At 34.3% G+C, this 13,926-nt stretch overlaps 1 protein-coding gene across 3 annotated transcripts in view; it reads right to left on the bottom strand.

The window, feature by feature from the left end:
- Positions 1-13,926, bottom strand: part of LOC106458554 (nocturnin-like) — a 77,695-nt gene that overhangs the window by 21,041 nt on the left and 42,728 nt on the right. For 2 of the 3 annotated variants that reach the window (XM_013918081.2, XM_022385065.1), the window contains exon 3: positions 7,129-7,202. In XM_013918081.2, coding sequence (XP_013773535.1) covers positions 7,129-7,175 — 47 coding nt within the window. In that variant the 5' untranslated portion in view covers positions 7,176-7,202. Of the gene's footprint in view, positions 1-6,274; positions 6,375-7,128; positions 7,203-13,926 lie in introns of those variants that run through there. The other variant, XM_013918088.2, reaches the window with a different exon arrangement.

Consider the following 13,926-nt stretch of genomic DNA (forward strand, 5'->3'; position numbering starts at 1 on the left):
AAACCGTGCTTAGATCACGATAAAATCTTTCATCTAGCTTTTATTGGAGCTAACATGTTGAATTGAACTCCATAATAAAAATTCAACGTGTTGTAAATACGTGTTTCGTTTGTTGGTTGTTAAACACAAAGCTTCATAATATGCTATATGTGCTCTGCCCACTGTAGGTATCGAAACCCCATACGTAGCGTTACCGTTAGACTTACCGTTGAAACACCGGGGGACAAACCCATATTCTATTAAAATGATTTTCAATCATGTTTAAATGTTTACTGTGGTCATCACACCAACACAAGGAATATATGTATATAATGTAGCCTATAATTTTCACGAATGGGGACCGAAGGCCTCTTGGAGGGGCCACCTGTTTTAACCACTTGCATCACTATACAGTAGTGTGTAGTCTATCAGTCAGTAAAATGACGTCACTTACGGGACACTTAACATTGCAATTTGATTGTCGTGACGTCAGTAAAACGTGCGCATGCCATGAATCACAAGAAGAATTATGCACTTTGTAGGCTACAACACAGCATGACATATGAACTTCAACACCAAGAAATAAAAATATGTTTCACTCTTAATTTAGGTTTTATTTGCTTTTGAAACAAAACACTTTCGGCGACCCTACGCAAGTACATCTAGTACTAAATACAAACAAATAAGCGATCCCTATTATGAACCACAGTAGTGGTTCATGGTGTAGCCTAGTGTAACCGTTTATAAGACACGATTAACATCAATGACAGTAATGATTTTGCTTGTTTTAGAATTTTTACGCAAAGCTACACAAAGGGCTATATGCGCATAGCCTCTATAATTTTGAACTGACAGACTAAAGGGAAGGTAACTTATCAACAGTAACTACGACCAGGTAGTTCTTGGGTTATTCTGATGAAATAACAGGTTTAACTCGCATTCATATAATGCGCCGCTCCAAAATGCAAAGAGCGAGATTTTGGAAACGGAAGAAGAACCATAGGTACTCGGATTCAGAGTCCACCACACCAACCACTAGGCCAGACCTGGCCTTAATTTCAGTATAATATATTATTTAAATGCATTACTTGATATTTAAATGAAATTCAGAGTCCACCACACCAACCACTAGGCCAGACCTGGCCTTAATTTCAGTATAATATATTATTTAAATGCATTACTTGATATTTAAATGAATATAACTATCTTGTGATTATGAAATATATTGATTCTTCGCATTTACGGCACTCAATGTTATCTGTCTCGACAACTATAAAAAACAACAACAGACACTGATACGAAATTATCGTTTAAATTCGTGCAGCCTCCCTCCCAAGATCCCTTTATTTCCTATTAGGTAACCCTAATACGAAATGTTAAAAAAATCTAAACATCATAGATACTTATTCTAAACGATCCCTTGCATGCCCATGACAGTTTTTATGTAAGTACGTAGTGCTGATAGCTTGGGGCATGATGGTGGGTAAAACAAAACACGTGGCCTAGCTATCTGATGAATGAATATTTGCTGTAAAATTCTTATCAATGCTATAAGTATAGCTACCAGTTTGACCGCCAATTTTGATTTCATTCCTTTAGGTCGCACACTGAATCCTTTTTTGGCGCACTTTTGTTTTTCACACCTAAGGTGTTTTTGATTAGATATCATGACTTTTTTGTCAATACACACCAACAAACCACAGCAAGTAAGAAGGTGACACTCGATAGTAACCCACGTTAGCATTAGGATCGCAACCCTATTATCAGGAACAAACCTTTATTTTACAGAACCAACCAGATTCTTTAAAATATATGGTGATACTTTTTCATCTCTAAAATAGTGTTAATAACTTCCTTTATAGCAACGCCATGGAATATATATTAACAGTTTCTTGTCATCAAACGCATGCACTGGGTACAGCGGTATCAAGTATCATTATTTATTCTAATTGCTTAAACTAGTATCACGTGACGCTAAACGCTCTTTAATTAGGACAACTTCATAAAATTTAGTGAATTTGTGCTGAAAAGCTGGCAATGAATAATAACCTTCCACCCGTATGATTCTTTTGAAACCTTGAACTAGAAACTGCTGATCTAGTTTGCTTGACCTAACCAATACTTAAGTATCTACACGTGCCTTCAACCTATAGTTTTGATGCTCTAAAGTAGCCGTGTTTAATTCGAATGAAAAAAAAAAACACTAAAAATTGTCCACTTTTACTCTTAGTTGAAGCTGTAATAAAAATTTTAGACTGATAACTTACATGACTTTTTGCATAGGCGTGTGCAAAAATTTTCATCATATTTGAGTGTTTTTTTGTTGAATACATTTTCACATGTGGCTTGTATTTAGACCAAAATTGACACCCAATTGTAGGTTGTAAAGATCTATCAGTGTATCAAATTAAAAATCAAATCTATGAAAGTTAAGAATATTTTTCTATGAAATAAAGTTTCCGCACTTTCGGTACAAAGAAGGAAAAAAAATAGAAAGAAATTCAATGAAAATTGGAGACTTTATATCTCGTGTATTTGTTAATGGATTGCCTTGAAATCTGGTATGCGAAGTGAGTGCCCAGTAGAACACATCCACTGAGAATATGTGGTGGTTTTTATTCCCACAATCCGAGCTACAGAAAGTGGAAAACTGCTAAACTATAAATACAACAGCGTATCCTGCAGGTTGTTTTGGCTGCACGTTACACTACGGTGAAAGTGTAAAGTATCGCATGTCGCGGCAACATAACACGCATGCGTAGTATACCGATAGGTATTAAGTAACTTTCTGTTCATTGTTTTTGCAAGTCATTGTTGTAATGAAATGTACAGTCAATGGTTATTTTAGGGACAAATCACTGGATGAATAATACATTAATATGAACTTGGGAGGTGGAGAGGGGCTTATTTACACTGCAATACTCATATAATGACTGGGTAAAAGTTACGATTGGTCGGTATACATTTAAAAAACTCTGGATGGTGTTAGGATTAAGAAATCAGCATTTAATAAAATGATCCAAAGAATTTATGCATAAATGTTTAACATACGTTATAAATGATTCTTCAGGATTACAACATTTACCAGAACACTAAGAATTCGCTTTTTTTTTTGCTAAAAAAAACAATCACGGTAAATATCACTTGAACTTCAGTAAAAAAACAACTGGAGCGAGTTGGATTTTGGACCTGACTAGCCAGGTCCGAATTCGTACAATACTACAAAACACAGTTTTAGCTGTAGGTGCGTTATAAGAGTGACAGTCAATCCTTTAATGTCGATGGTGGGTGGTTGGGTGTTACCGACTGGCTGCATTCTCTCTGGTCAGTAGCTTAAAATTAGGGACGGCGGCAGAAAGACGTAGAAGCTTTGTCATACATACAAGTAAAAATAACAGTCAATAAACAAGTTTGAAATCGCATTGATGAGCATAAAAGTTAATTTGGGTTTGTGAGAACTGTAACTATGTGTAAATTTAAAAAAAAAAAGAGAATAAATAAACAGAACATATGTATTTTCCGTGTTGCCGCGTTTATCGGCGGTAAATCAGCCTTGGGAGAATTTTAAAAAATAGTGTTTTAGTCAATATAAAAAATATTTGAATCTCATCCATTACTAGCACAAATATATAATTACTTCAGTTTTGAAAAAGCAGTGACACAAGATGTTATTTACACGAGATATATAGCTATCGTTGACCGCAGTGACTGTGCGAGTACTGATTTTATGTGTCGTCTATGGTGATTGGTGCGGCGAATACAGTTCAGCCTATCAGCGTGCGTTAAACACCTTGGAATTCGATGATGAAGAACCCACTTTGAGACAAATAATGGTTGGAGACGGCTTGATGTACCTGATGATGACAAAACCTTGTCGAAACGTTGTACATTTGCTGTTATGTTAAACTTATATTAAAGTTTTTCTTCATTACTCATTCAAGCCGTCTCCAACCATTATTAAACACCTTGGAAGTATATCGCTCATGATTGCGGTAAATGCCAGACGGCGCTAATTTAGTATCATTTATTATGCTAAATGTTAATTTATTTTTAGTTACGCACTTTTCATGATGATTTTGGATATTTTTATATGTTTTGATTACTGTTATACAAGTATATATATATATAAACAATGGGCTATCTGTGCTCTGCCCACCACGGGTATCGAAACCCGGATTCTAGCGCTGTAAGTCCGCAGACATACCGCTGTGCTACTGGGGGCAAGTGTAATAAACCAAAGCCATAAAACAATTGAAGAATAAATCGAATAACAAAACGATTAACTTCAAATATGATCGCCAGGATTTATGTTAAAATCTATTTGGTTATTCATTCTGATCAGTAGAACAATAATGGCATGCAACAACCTACCTCTTTATTCACCTATAGGCCTAAATCAAGTCAAACACATATTTCATATATCTGCTTTCCGTTGGGCATGTTAAGCCTTATCCAATACGGAACTAATACAGGTAATGTGAAAAAAAAATGCTAAAAATTATAAGAGCATACGACATTATTCATAGTAAGAATTGTTTGTTTAAGAATTTCGCGCAAGGCAACTCAAGAGCTATCTGCACATAGTTGTTCCTAGTGTTGGAGTGATAGACTATAAGGTAGGGTGGCTGCTAGTCAACAACACTCATTGTCAACTCTTGAACTATTCTTGGTTGGTCGAATTGGGGATTGCTACCGTCACCTTTGTAGCACATTCACGGTCACAGAGTGCGTTTTTGTGGCAATAAGTCTCGATCCATTAATCCTCTGATTCACTGTCAAGACATGCTAGCCAGTATGCCACGCGTGGTCAGAACTTACGAAATCTTGTAAACAATTTTATTTCTTATTGTAAAGCAAAGCCACATTTGGCTATCAACTATGTCCCGTTTAAATATGAATGTGCTACATGAAACAACAGGTGGTCCTTATGAGGATTTAACGACCTTAAAATTTAACAATAATTACATAAAAATAATATAAAGTTTTTTTACCGAACTTCACTGTATGTACGTTGGGAAGTTCTTCTTTTAAACTTAAGTTGTTTAATAATTTCAACACAATTCAAAGAAAAGTTTCATAATTTCTTAGGAAAGTATCAACCCCGTTCTCTTGGAATTCCGGATTTGAGATGACGGAATACTACTAAAGAAAGTTAAATGTTCGTTAGTTGTCCTCTTATTCAGTGTACTTATGCATCATAGAACAAATGGAACATTTATAATTCCTCTTTAAGCAGATGGTATCGTATGTATCAATAACGAATTTATTCATTGCAATTTGCTAAATTGTTTTAAATCTTTTTGGATCAGAAATTAGCATTTTTCACGTTGACCAATTACTTCCTACTACACATAATAAACACACACACACAAACACACACATATATATATATATATATATATACACACACACACATATATGTCAAAAAAGAATATGTTCTTACTGTGATTTCACCCAAGTTTAAATGTTTTTAAAAATTGGATTTCGTCAGTACTTTCTCAACAGCCTACATAATATCATTTAACGACGTACAATAATCAGACATACTGATCATATACAACTTCATAATATATCAATAATACATAACTGTCACATCTCATTTTATCATGAAAAAACCGACAACATATACAAGTCGTATTACATGGTGTAGCCAACATTAACGAACTGGAGATACGGCATCATAGACAATGGCCATATCTAATTTAACCGTATAAATGTACAACTAGTAAGACATTATATGATTTGACTGCATATAATATTTTGAGAGTTTAGGCAGAACACAAGATAAATGTGGTATTGCATGTTAGTGAGCTTTAATATTCTAGTTAACACAAATCAATTATAAACACGATAGCAATTCCAGTAGGCACATTATTAGTTAACTAGTTTAGAGAGAGAGAGAGAGAAAGAGAGAGAGAGAGAGATGACTGAGTGGATAAATGAATGGACAAACGGATAGACATACGTTTTATATTTTAGAGCAGTGCTGCACAATGGGCTATTAACGTTATTTTCGCCGAAGGGATCGAGCTCCGAATTTCAGCATTATAAGCCCTGAAGCTTACAGCTGAGCCACAAGGGGACAGATAGATAGTAATGTGAACAGGAAACAAACCTCCATACTGTTTACAAGAAAATTAATGGGAACAGCTACATTATTATAGGGTTGAAAATTTCACTTCTGAAAGTTATCGTGGTTACAATTATTCTATTATTGTTATAAACATCTTTTCATTGGAAAACTAGCAGAAATGAAATACAGACCCGAGTTTATTAATTTATCAGTAACACTTACCGCATTCCGTATCAACGCGTCAAAGGAAGTCGAATGTGATCATTTTGTTTTTCCAATTCTACTGTCAAATGTGTATATTTGACGTTATTTGTTGAAGTCATTAATAAATAACAACTATGAATTTGTCACCCCTGTAATAATAATAATAATGTTTAAATGGTATACGAGTATAAGAAATAATTTAAAATCAACGTTTCTCAAAATAGCATAAAATATAGGCTACAACTCGAGCATCTGTAAAACAACAATAATACTGTCAACTTTATGATAAACGATACTTCTCGATAATTTTTAGCGCCATCTGCTGCCTCGTATATTAAACGTGAACAATTTTTTTCAAACCATATTTTTTAAAATTCAAGTCATTGTAAGCAATCGTTCTTGTCCACTAATTAGTAGCATCTTTTTTAATTTCCGAAGGCAATATCTCAGTGTGGTTAAATATCAAGCTGAATGAATGGTTGCACACCGTGGTTTCAGTAATGAAATAAATGTACCTTTTCGTAATGCTACACTTTGTATTTATCCACTGATCGGAATATTATAAAGCTAAAGAAATAAACATCAAGGAAAAATGTATGTTTAAAAACTGGCCTAAGCATTCAATTGCACAATTGTTTATTAAATCAGGAAAACTATAACACATATGGTGACATGTTACAAGATGTACGACCCACCCATGACCTTACGTTACTACTGCATACTAAAGTACCTTATCCATTCACCCTTGATAGTAGCCTAATTACACAATGGTATCTTACATACTATTAATTGGATTCAATATGTACTTAACTGTAGGTTAGTTTTACTAAGCTCTTATGCCCTCTGTACATAACACAAAACATAAAACTGACCTGAGAAGGCGGAACAAAAAGCGAACACAAGTTCCTAACAAAGTCATAGGAGTCAATGAATTTGATCTTCTTTTCTGAAAAGAAACAAAAAAAACTTTGTAACAATGTAAAACTGTGCATCGATTCTAAATATATAAATTCTAACTGTACACTATTTTATTACGTGTATTACATGAATCCCAGCTTAAACCTTGGGCTCTTCAATCGCAGCATGGGATGCTTACTAAATTATGCCTGGCCTAGTGTTCCTGCATACTACACGAGCATCAGTATAAATGTGTTTCGGGGTGTGAAATGACTCGATATGACATCCTGCCAAAAGAAAGTACAAAGGATAAAATCTAGTGAGTGATAAATTTGTAAGAATTTTAATGGTCAGTCGATAGGTCAAAGGTCATGTTAAGAGGTCACGAAATATATGTTTGGCTGTAACCTGTAATTAAAACACATGGTTAGATGAGATTGGAAACAGCAAGTCAAGTATACCAAGTAAGTTATGTAGGAAGGAATAATCAAAACATGATTTTAAGATAAATTTTGGTCACATTTACCGAGACAATTATAGCAAAAATCAAGCACAGCATCTCTTAAATGTTTGAAGAGTCTATTATTTTAGTATATGATCAACCGTTGTGAAGATTAACCGTGAATTGTTCTTACTGTGGAAAAATTCCTGTACAAAATTATATTATATTATATATATATATATATAACTTAACAATAAAACTTGGAATACTGAAGACCACGTGCGATACTTCTACTATAACAACATAACGTAACACAATATTTTGGAACAACATGGGACCTATTGGTCCACTTCGGCTGTCCCATCCTCTAAACTAAAACTGTTAACAAATAAATTTTTAAAAATCTTAAAGCCAGCCCTTATCATTCATTTACTTATCAAGCTTTTTTTAAAAAACTCACTTAAATTTACTGCCTACACAACATCCGAAAGCAACCCATTCCAAAGGCCAACAACCCTGTTAGAAAAATAAAACTGTCTAAGCTGAAGATGACTCCTACTCTGCCAAAATATATATTTGTGTCCCCTAGTGCTACTATTCTCACTGTTAAGTATGAAAAAGATGATGAATCAAGACTATCAATTCCCTTTTCAATATTAAACACCTCAATTAGATTTTCCCCCTAACTCTTCTTTTTCAAGAGAAAACAATTTGGGAGATTTCAACCTCTCCTCGCATGACAATCCCTCCATCTCAGGCACCATTCCAATAACCCTCCTCTGAACCCTTTCCAACAGTTCAATGTATTTTCTTGTTCGTTTTAGAAAGTCGTGCAGAGCTAACCAAGTGCTATCTGCGCATACCTGTCCCTAATTTTGAACTGATAGCCTAGAGGGAACAGCACCCACCGCCAACTCGTAAGCTGCTCTGGGCTCACTGAATACGGAGATTCGTTCATCCTCTAAGAGGAGCGTATTCATGGTCCCAAAGTGTAGAACGTGATTCCGCTGAAACGCAACGCAAACAATGAACTTATAGTCACACTGCTATGACTTACGGATGGAACACTTAGACCGAATATTATTGTTAGACGCGTCACCCTTTTAAGTACTTCCTTTGAAAATATAGTATTATTTTTAATTTCATTTATATCAATAAATGTACTAAATGAGTGCTTTTCGTGTATGTCGTAAGACTTTTTATATTAAGAATTGGTAAAATCTTCAGATACATGTGTAGGTGTATATAATATTGAGCGGAAGTTTAATATATCTTAGAAATTTGATAACGATTATGCAGTATTTGTGATGAAGTTTAGAAATATTTCATTAAAATTTATATTTAACTTTGACAATTGTAAATTTATATTATTATAAGGCAATTTTTCGAGAAGTTAATGTATGGACTCAAAGATTTAAATTATCGACAAGAGATGGCGCCACTTTACGAGAATTTTTTTTTCCCCAATAACAAATTCATTGCTCCAACTAAGTTCGCTTTAGATCAAACGATAATGCACAGCATCTTACCAAATATTAACACACCTTGCCACGCCTTAAGTCAAAAATAGTTCCTCTTTGGTTCAGTGGCAAGATTAAGGTAGATAACGCTAAAACACTGGGTTCATTTACCAGCAGTGAGCTCAGAGTAGATATTCTATTGTATATCTTTGCCTTTAACAACAAGTCAAAAATAACTAAAATTAGTTATAATTAGTAAAATTCCTTATTATCAACTTAACGATAACGATTACATTTTATTATTGATGTTTAACTAATCTAAACTTTTATGTTTCGTATTGGCAAGGCCAAATCAAGCTCTCAGGGGGCCTCAAGGTAAAATAGAGCAAGGATCCCAAATATATATATATAGGTCTATATATGTATTATGAATAAAAATATACAAGTAGTATTTGCCTGTTGGACACTCGATGTTAGACAAACAAAAACAGTACAAGAGCAGCAGCAAATATTTATTGATAGACAATATATATTTTCTTAAAATAACTTTATATTTTAACAAAATTAAAAACAAGAACACTGAACAATCATCTGATCTACAAGAGCTAAATTTGCTAAAATAAGCTTTTCAAGGAACTCAGCTACACGTCACAAGCATGTTGGCTGCGGGTTTGACGTGTCTATTTATAGGTAGTATTCCAAAAAACTATAACTTGGCTAGATTGTTCAATAATGTGGCCCTGTGTACTGGAACTGTCAGTAAAATTGTTATAATATTTAGATACTAAAGTGGGTTCGATCTCAAATTAAGTCAATTTCAAGGACGTATACCAAGAACGAAATCTGACCTCATTTAATAAAAATATTGGAAGAACTTTGATATAATAAATGTAATGGGAAAACAAAAATTCTTCAGTTAAACGGAACGTTAACAGTATCAGTATTACTCTATAAAAAAATACACTAAACATTCCAATTACGTACTCCCTCTCGTTCCATTTATCATTCTGTCCTAGCAAATTTACTCTGTTTTCTCTTGTAAAGATATTGTAGAAATTATCGTCTGATTTTATATATACGTACACAGAGAGGGGGAGGGGGGGAATGAAGAAAGAAAGAATTTAAACACGTGCGATGAATTGATTTATATTTTACTTTTAACCGTTTAATACGGATGGGATAAGTAAGTTTTTTATTGTTTGTCGATGAGCTGTTACTGTTTGATATTAAGCACAAAGCTACACAAAGGGCTATCTGTGCTCTGCCCACCACGGGTATCGAAATCGTATAAGTCCGCTGTACCACCAGGTGTGTGTGGTGGGGGGGGGGGGGGGTCCGATGACCTAATTAACAGTTTGGTCGGCAAATTCTAATTTGTTCCATTAACTTCTCACTAGGACTAACACCAATATGAACAGTAATATGCACATGGCATTAAAAGGGCAAGGGCTCATTCACAAGAAGGGCACTTTTCAAACATCAAAATGCTTTTTGTTTGGCGGGGGCAATTAGAGGTAAAAAATACACAAGGAGCAAACAGATCCTTTTTTATTCCTATTCAATTTACCTTATCACCACTTTTATGATATAAAACTAAACAGCGAATTCTTGCGTATGAATACTGAATAGTGTATCACGTTTTGTACTCGTCTTCCATTCATTCTAAAACTGAAATTCTATTTTTATTTCCAAATAACTAACAGCAAGCAAGAGGTGTGAATTAGATGTATCTTTTCGTAGTTTTTTGACAATTTTTATGACAGAGAAGAAGAAAAAAAATTGCACTTTTGGGGCACACTGCCAGGAAGGCAGGTGCTCGAGCCCACCCAGTGACTAACCTCCCCCCCCCCCGTACACCTCACTGCATATAAACATTTTTTTGTAATTCATTTTAATTATTCATCTCGAAAACTTTGTAAACATCAACTTCGGTTTCATTTCGTGTGCACATTAAAAAAACAAGTTACGTTTATTATTATGTGGTAAATTTTGCACGTAACTTCTTGTGCAATACGTATTCAACAATTGAAATTCCATGAATATCAGGATATTAATTTTATCTTTACTCGAAGGCCTTTTCATGATGAAAAAGTAATGTTCTACTCATGATAATGATAAAGGCTTACCTTTTTTTCTCCCTCGTTGAAACTTTGGAATTAAACATTTATAACTTACCAGTTAGTTTAGATAATTGGTGAGAAAAATACTCACTAAACAATTTGAGCTTGAGCACGTCAGAAAATGTAAACAGAATTATGTAAAATACCAACAGATGTAGTATTCTGACACGTAATTCTTTACCTCATACAACTATTGCATTTCATTAGTTCTATTCTTCAAAATGACGCCGAATACAAGCCAATTAAGAGCCTTACAGATTGTTTTATTATTTTTTCTCAAATTCATTAAATCATAAGATACTTTATTCTATTCAAAACAGATCTTATCAATATAACAAATATAAAACACATCAAAATGTTTTGTAAATAGAAATCAATGTTCTTTGAACTATTTTATGACCAAACAAGCTGAGGTACCCGTCATTTGTCCAGGTTATCAACTTAAAAGATTGTGTTTGGGTGGATGCTATGATAAATAAATAACACAACAATCCTAACTTTCGCATAATTTATCTATAACATTTTATTATAGTGTTCACTATTACCTCACCAAAAGTTTTGTATAAAGTTTAATAACTCAGTATATATATACTTAAAACATGGTATATATACTGTGCGATGGTCAGGATGACTTTGTAGAAAGAGGTTGCGGCCAAAATCGTGGCGGTAGAAGTGCTATATTTAGAGTACGTTTATTTAATTTTCATCATACGGGGGAGTGAAATATCTATTTTGTACATCTAGTTCTTATTTCTACTTCATATATGCCTATTAACTACGTGCGAGAACAACAACTTTACTGTATTATACCTGAACTAAGTACACAGTTTTACACTACTGTAAACTGATACGAGTTACTTGTCCAGATTGCTGTAATAGTAGGCATATAAAGTACTCGAGTTCAGTATAATTACATAACTCTGATATGATCACTGAACTTTATCACTGGCTATGGACACCTACAGGCTATAAGTTAAACCTAACAGTACACTTAGTTAAGCACTACTACTTCCAACGGCTGGAAAAGTTTTATCAATTAAACAAACTTTCAACACCTACTGCATCCTGTGAGTCATAATGCACACATTAACATAACTAAAGTAATGCATTTATAAAATAATTAATTTTTGTTTAAATTAAATTATACATTTGTTAGATATTAATGGGATTTGTGTGGGTATTATATCACTGTTCCACGTGTAAAATAAGCATAAAGTTAGTACCTGTAATGTACACGATGAGCTACAATTAGACGCATTTAGGAGAGAATGAACATTTGGTAACGTACATTATCAGATTCAGCATATTCAAATTCACAAGGAAAAATGAATAACCAACTTTTACTGAGAAAATTCCCTTGTCTCATTTTCCTTATTTCTCTACTAGGCTATCATACATCGTTAAAACAACAACACATGCCCGTTCTTAGCCCATCTAGGCTATCATACATCGTTAAAACAACAACAAATACCCGCTCTTAGCCCATCTAGGCTATCATACATAATTAAAACAACAACAAATACCCGCTCTTAGCCCATGCTCTGAACTGCTGTTACGCAGCATTTGAGTGGCCTTGCTGCTTGCTCCCTTGACAACCAACACTTCTAAAGAAACTATCAGGAAAGACAAAACTTAACCAGGCCAGAGCTGCAGGGTAAGAAGTAATAACCTGTTTATACAAAATTTGTCCACAGAAAGTGTTATAAACACGAATGGAAAGAACTAATACTTTCCTAGTGGCGTTGTTGAAACCTTGACCAAGTAAGACGGAGTTTGTTTTTCAAACATTCAGAGCAATCTGCGCTTAGCCGTCCTTAATTTTGGACTGATAGACTTGAGAGAAAACAGATAGTCAACGGCACCCACCGCCCAATCTTATTGTGATTCTCCTTCTTATTGTTTCACCTTCTTATTTTAGGAAAATCATATTATACGGATCTCTACAAACATTTTACACGAACTGATAACTTTTTCCCTTTGTTTTTTTAGTATATATATATATTCCTTAAACCATGTTATCCTCACTCTTTAAATCCTCACAATGTACTGGGGGCATTCCGGAAGTTTTGTGTGTGTGGGGGGGGGGGTAACAGCGTCTGGTTTATACTGATTCTCAGGCTGACCACGCACGCACTTTTTTGACGCATTATATTCACTGAAGCCTGTGAATTATACAAGACCAAATTTATTTACGTCATACAAAGTTAACGAAGGTGGGAAAAATCGGAGCAGCAGCGTTAATTCATAGAGCGATTCTTTTCTGGGGATCTCAGAGGGGAGGGGTCACCTTTAGGAAAACTGATATAACTGGTGTTTTAGAGTGAAATTTAAGTAGTCAATGACCTTCTCTGGCTCGGCAAAATCTTAAGGTAGATTGACAATTGTGTTGCCAAGGAAACTTCATCATACATTTTGTTCACACTGCTTTAGAAAATAACAATTAATGAGATACGCACATTCGTAGCAGATGTTCCCACAAGCGCATTAACTTAAATCAACGATCCGCGAATATAAAAAAAACAACAACTCAATTTTGCATGGTGCATTTTTAAGCTCGAAAAATCGAGAGATTTTCAAAACGATGCAGAAATTAACAAACAAAAACCTTGTTGATAACTCACTAAATTAACATTTCACAGGGTATGGAAATTATATGCTGTTTTTGTTGTTTAAGAGTGGGCATTACGTATCGAAATGCTAAATTTAATGGCTTGTTTCTCATAAACTTAAATTCATATCATACACACACAC

This window comes from Limulus polyphemus, unplaced genomic scaffold (assembly GCF_000517525.1).
Source record: "Limulus polyphemus unplaced genomic scaffold, Limulus_polyphemus-2.1.2 Scaffold23, whole genome shotgun sequence".
NCBI classification, from domain to species: domain Eukaryota; kingdom Metazoa; phylum Arthropoda; class Merostomata; order Xiphosura; family Limulidae; genus Limulus; species Limulus polyphemus.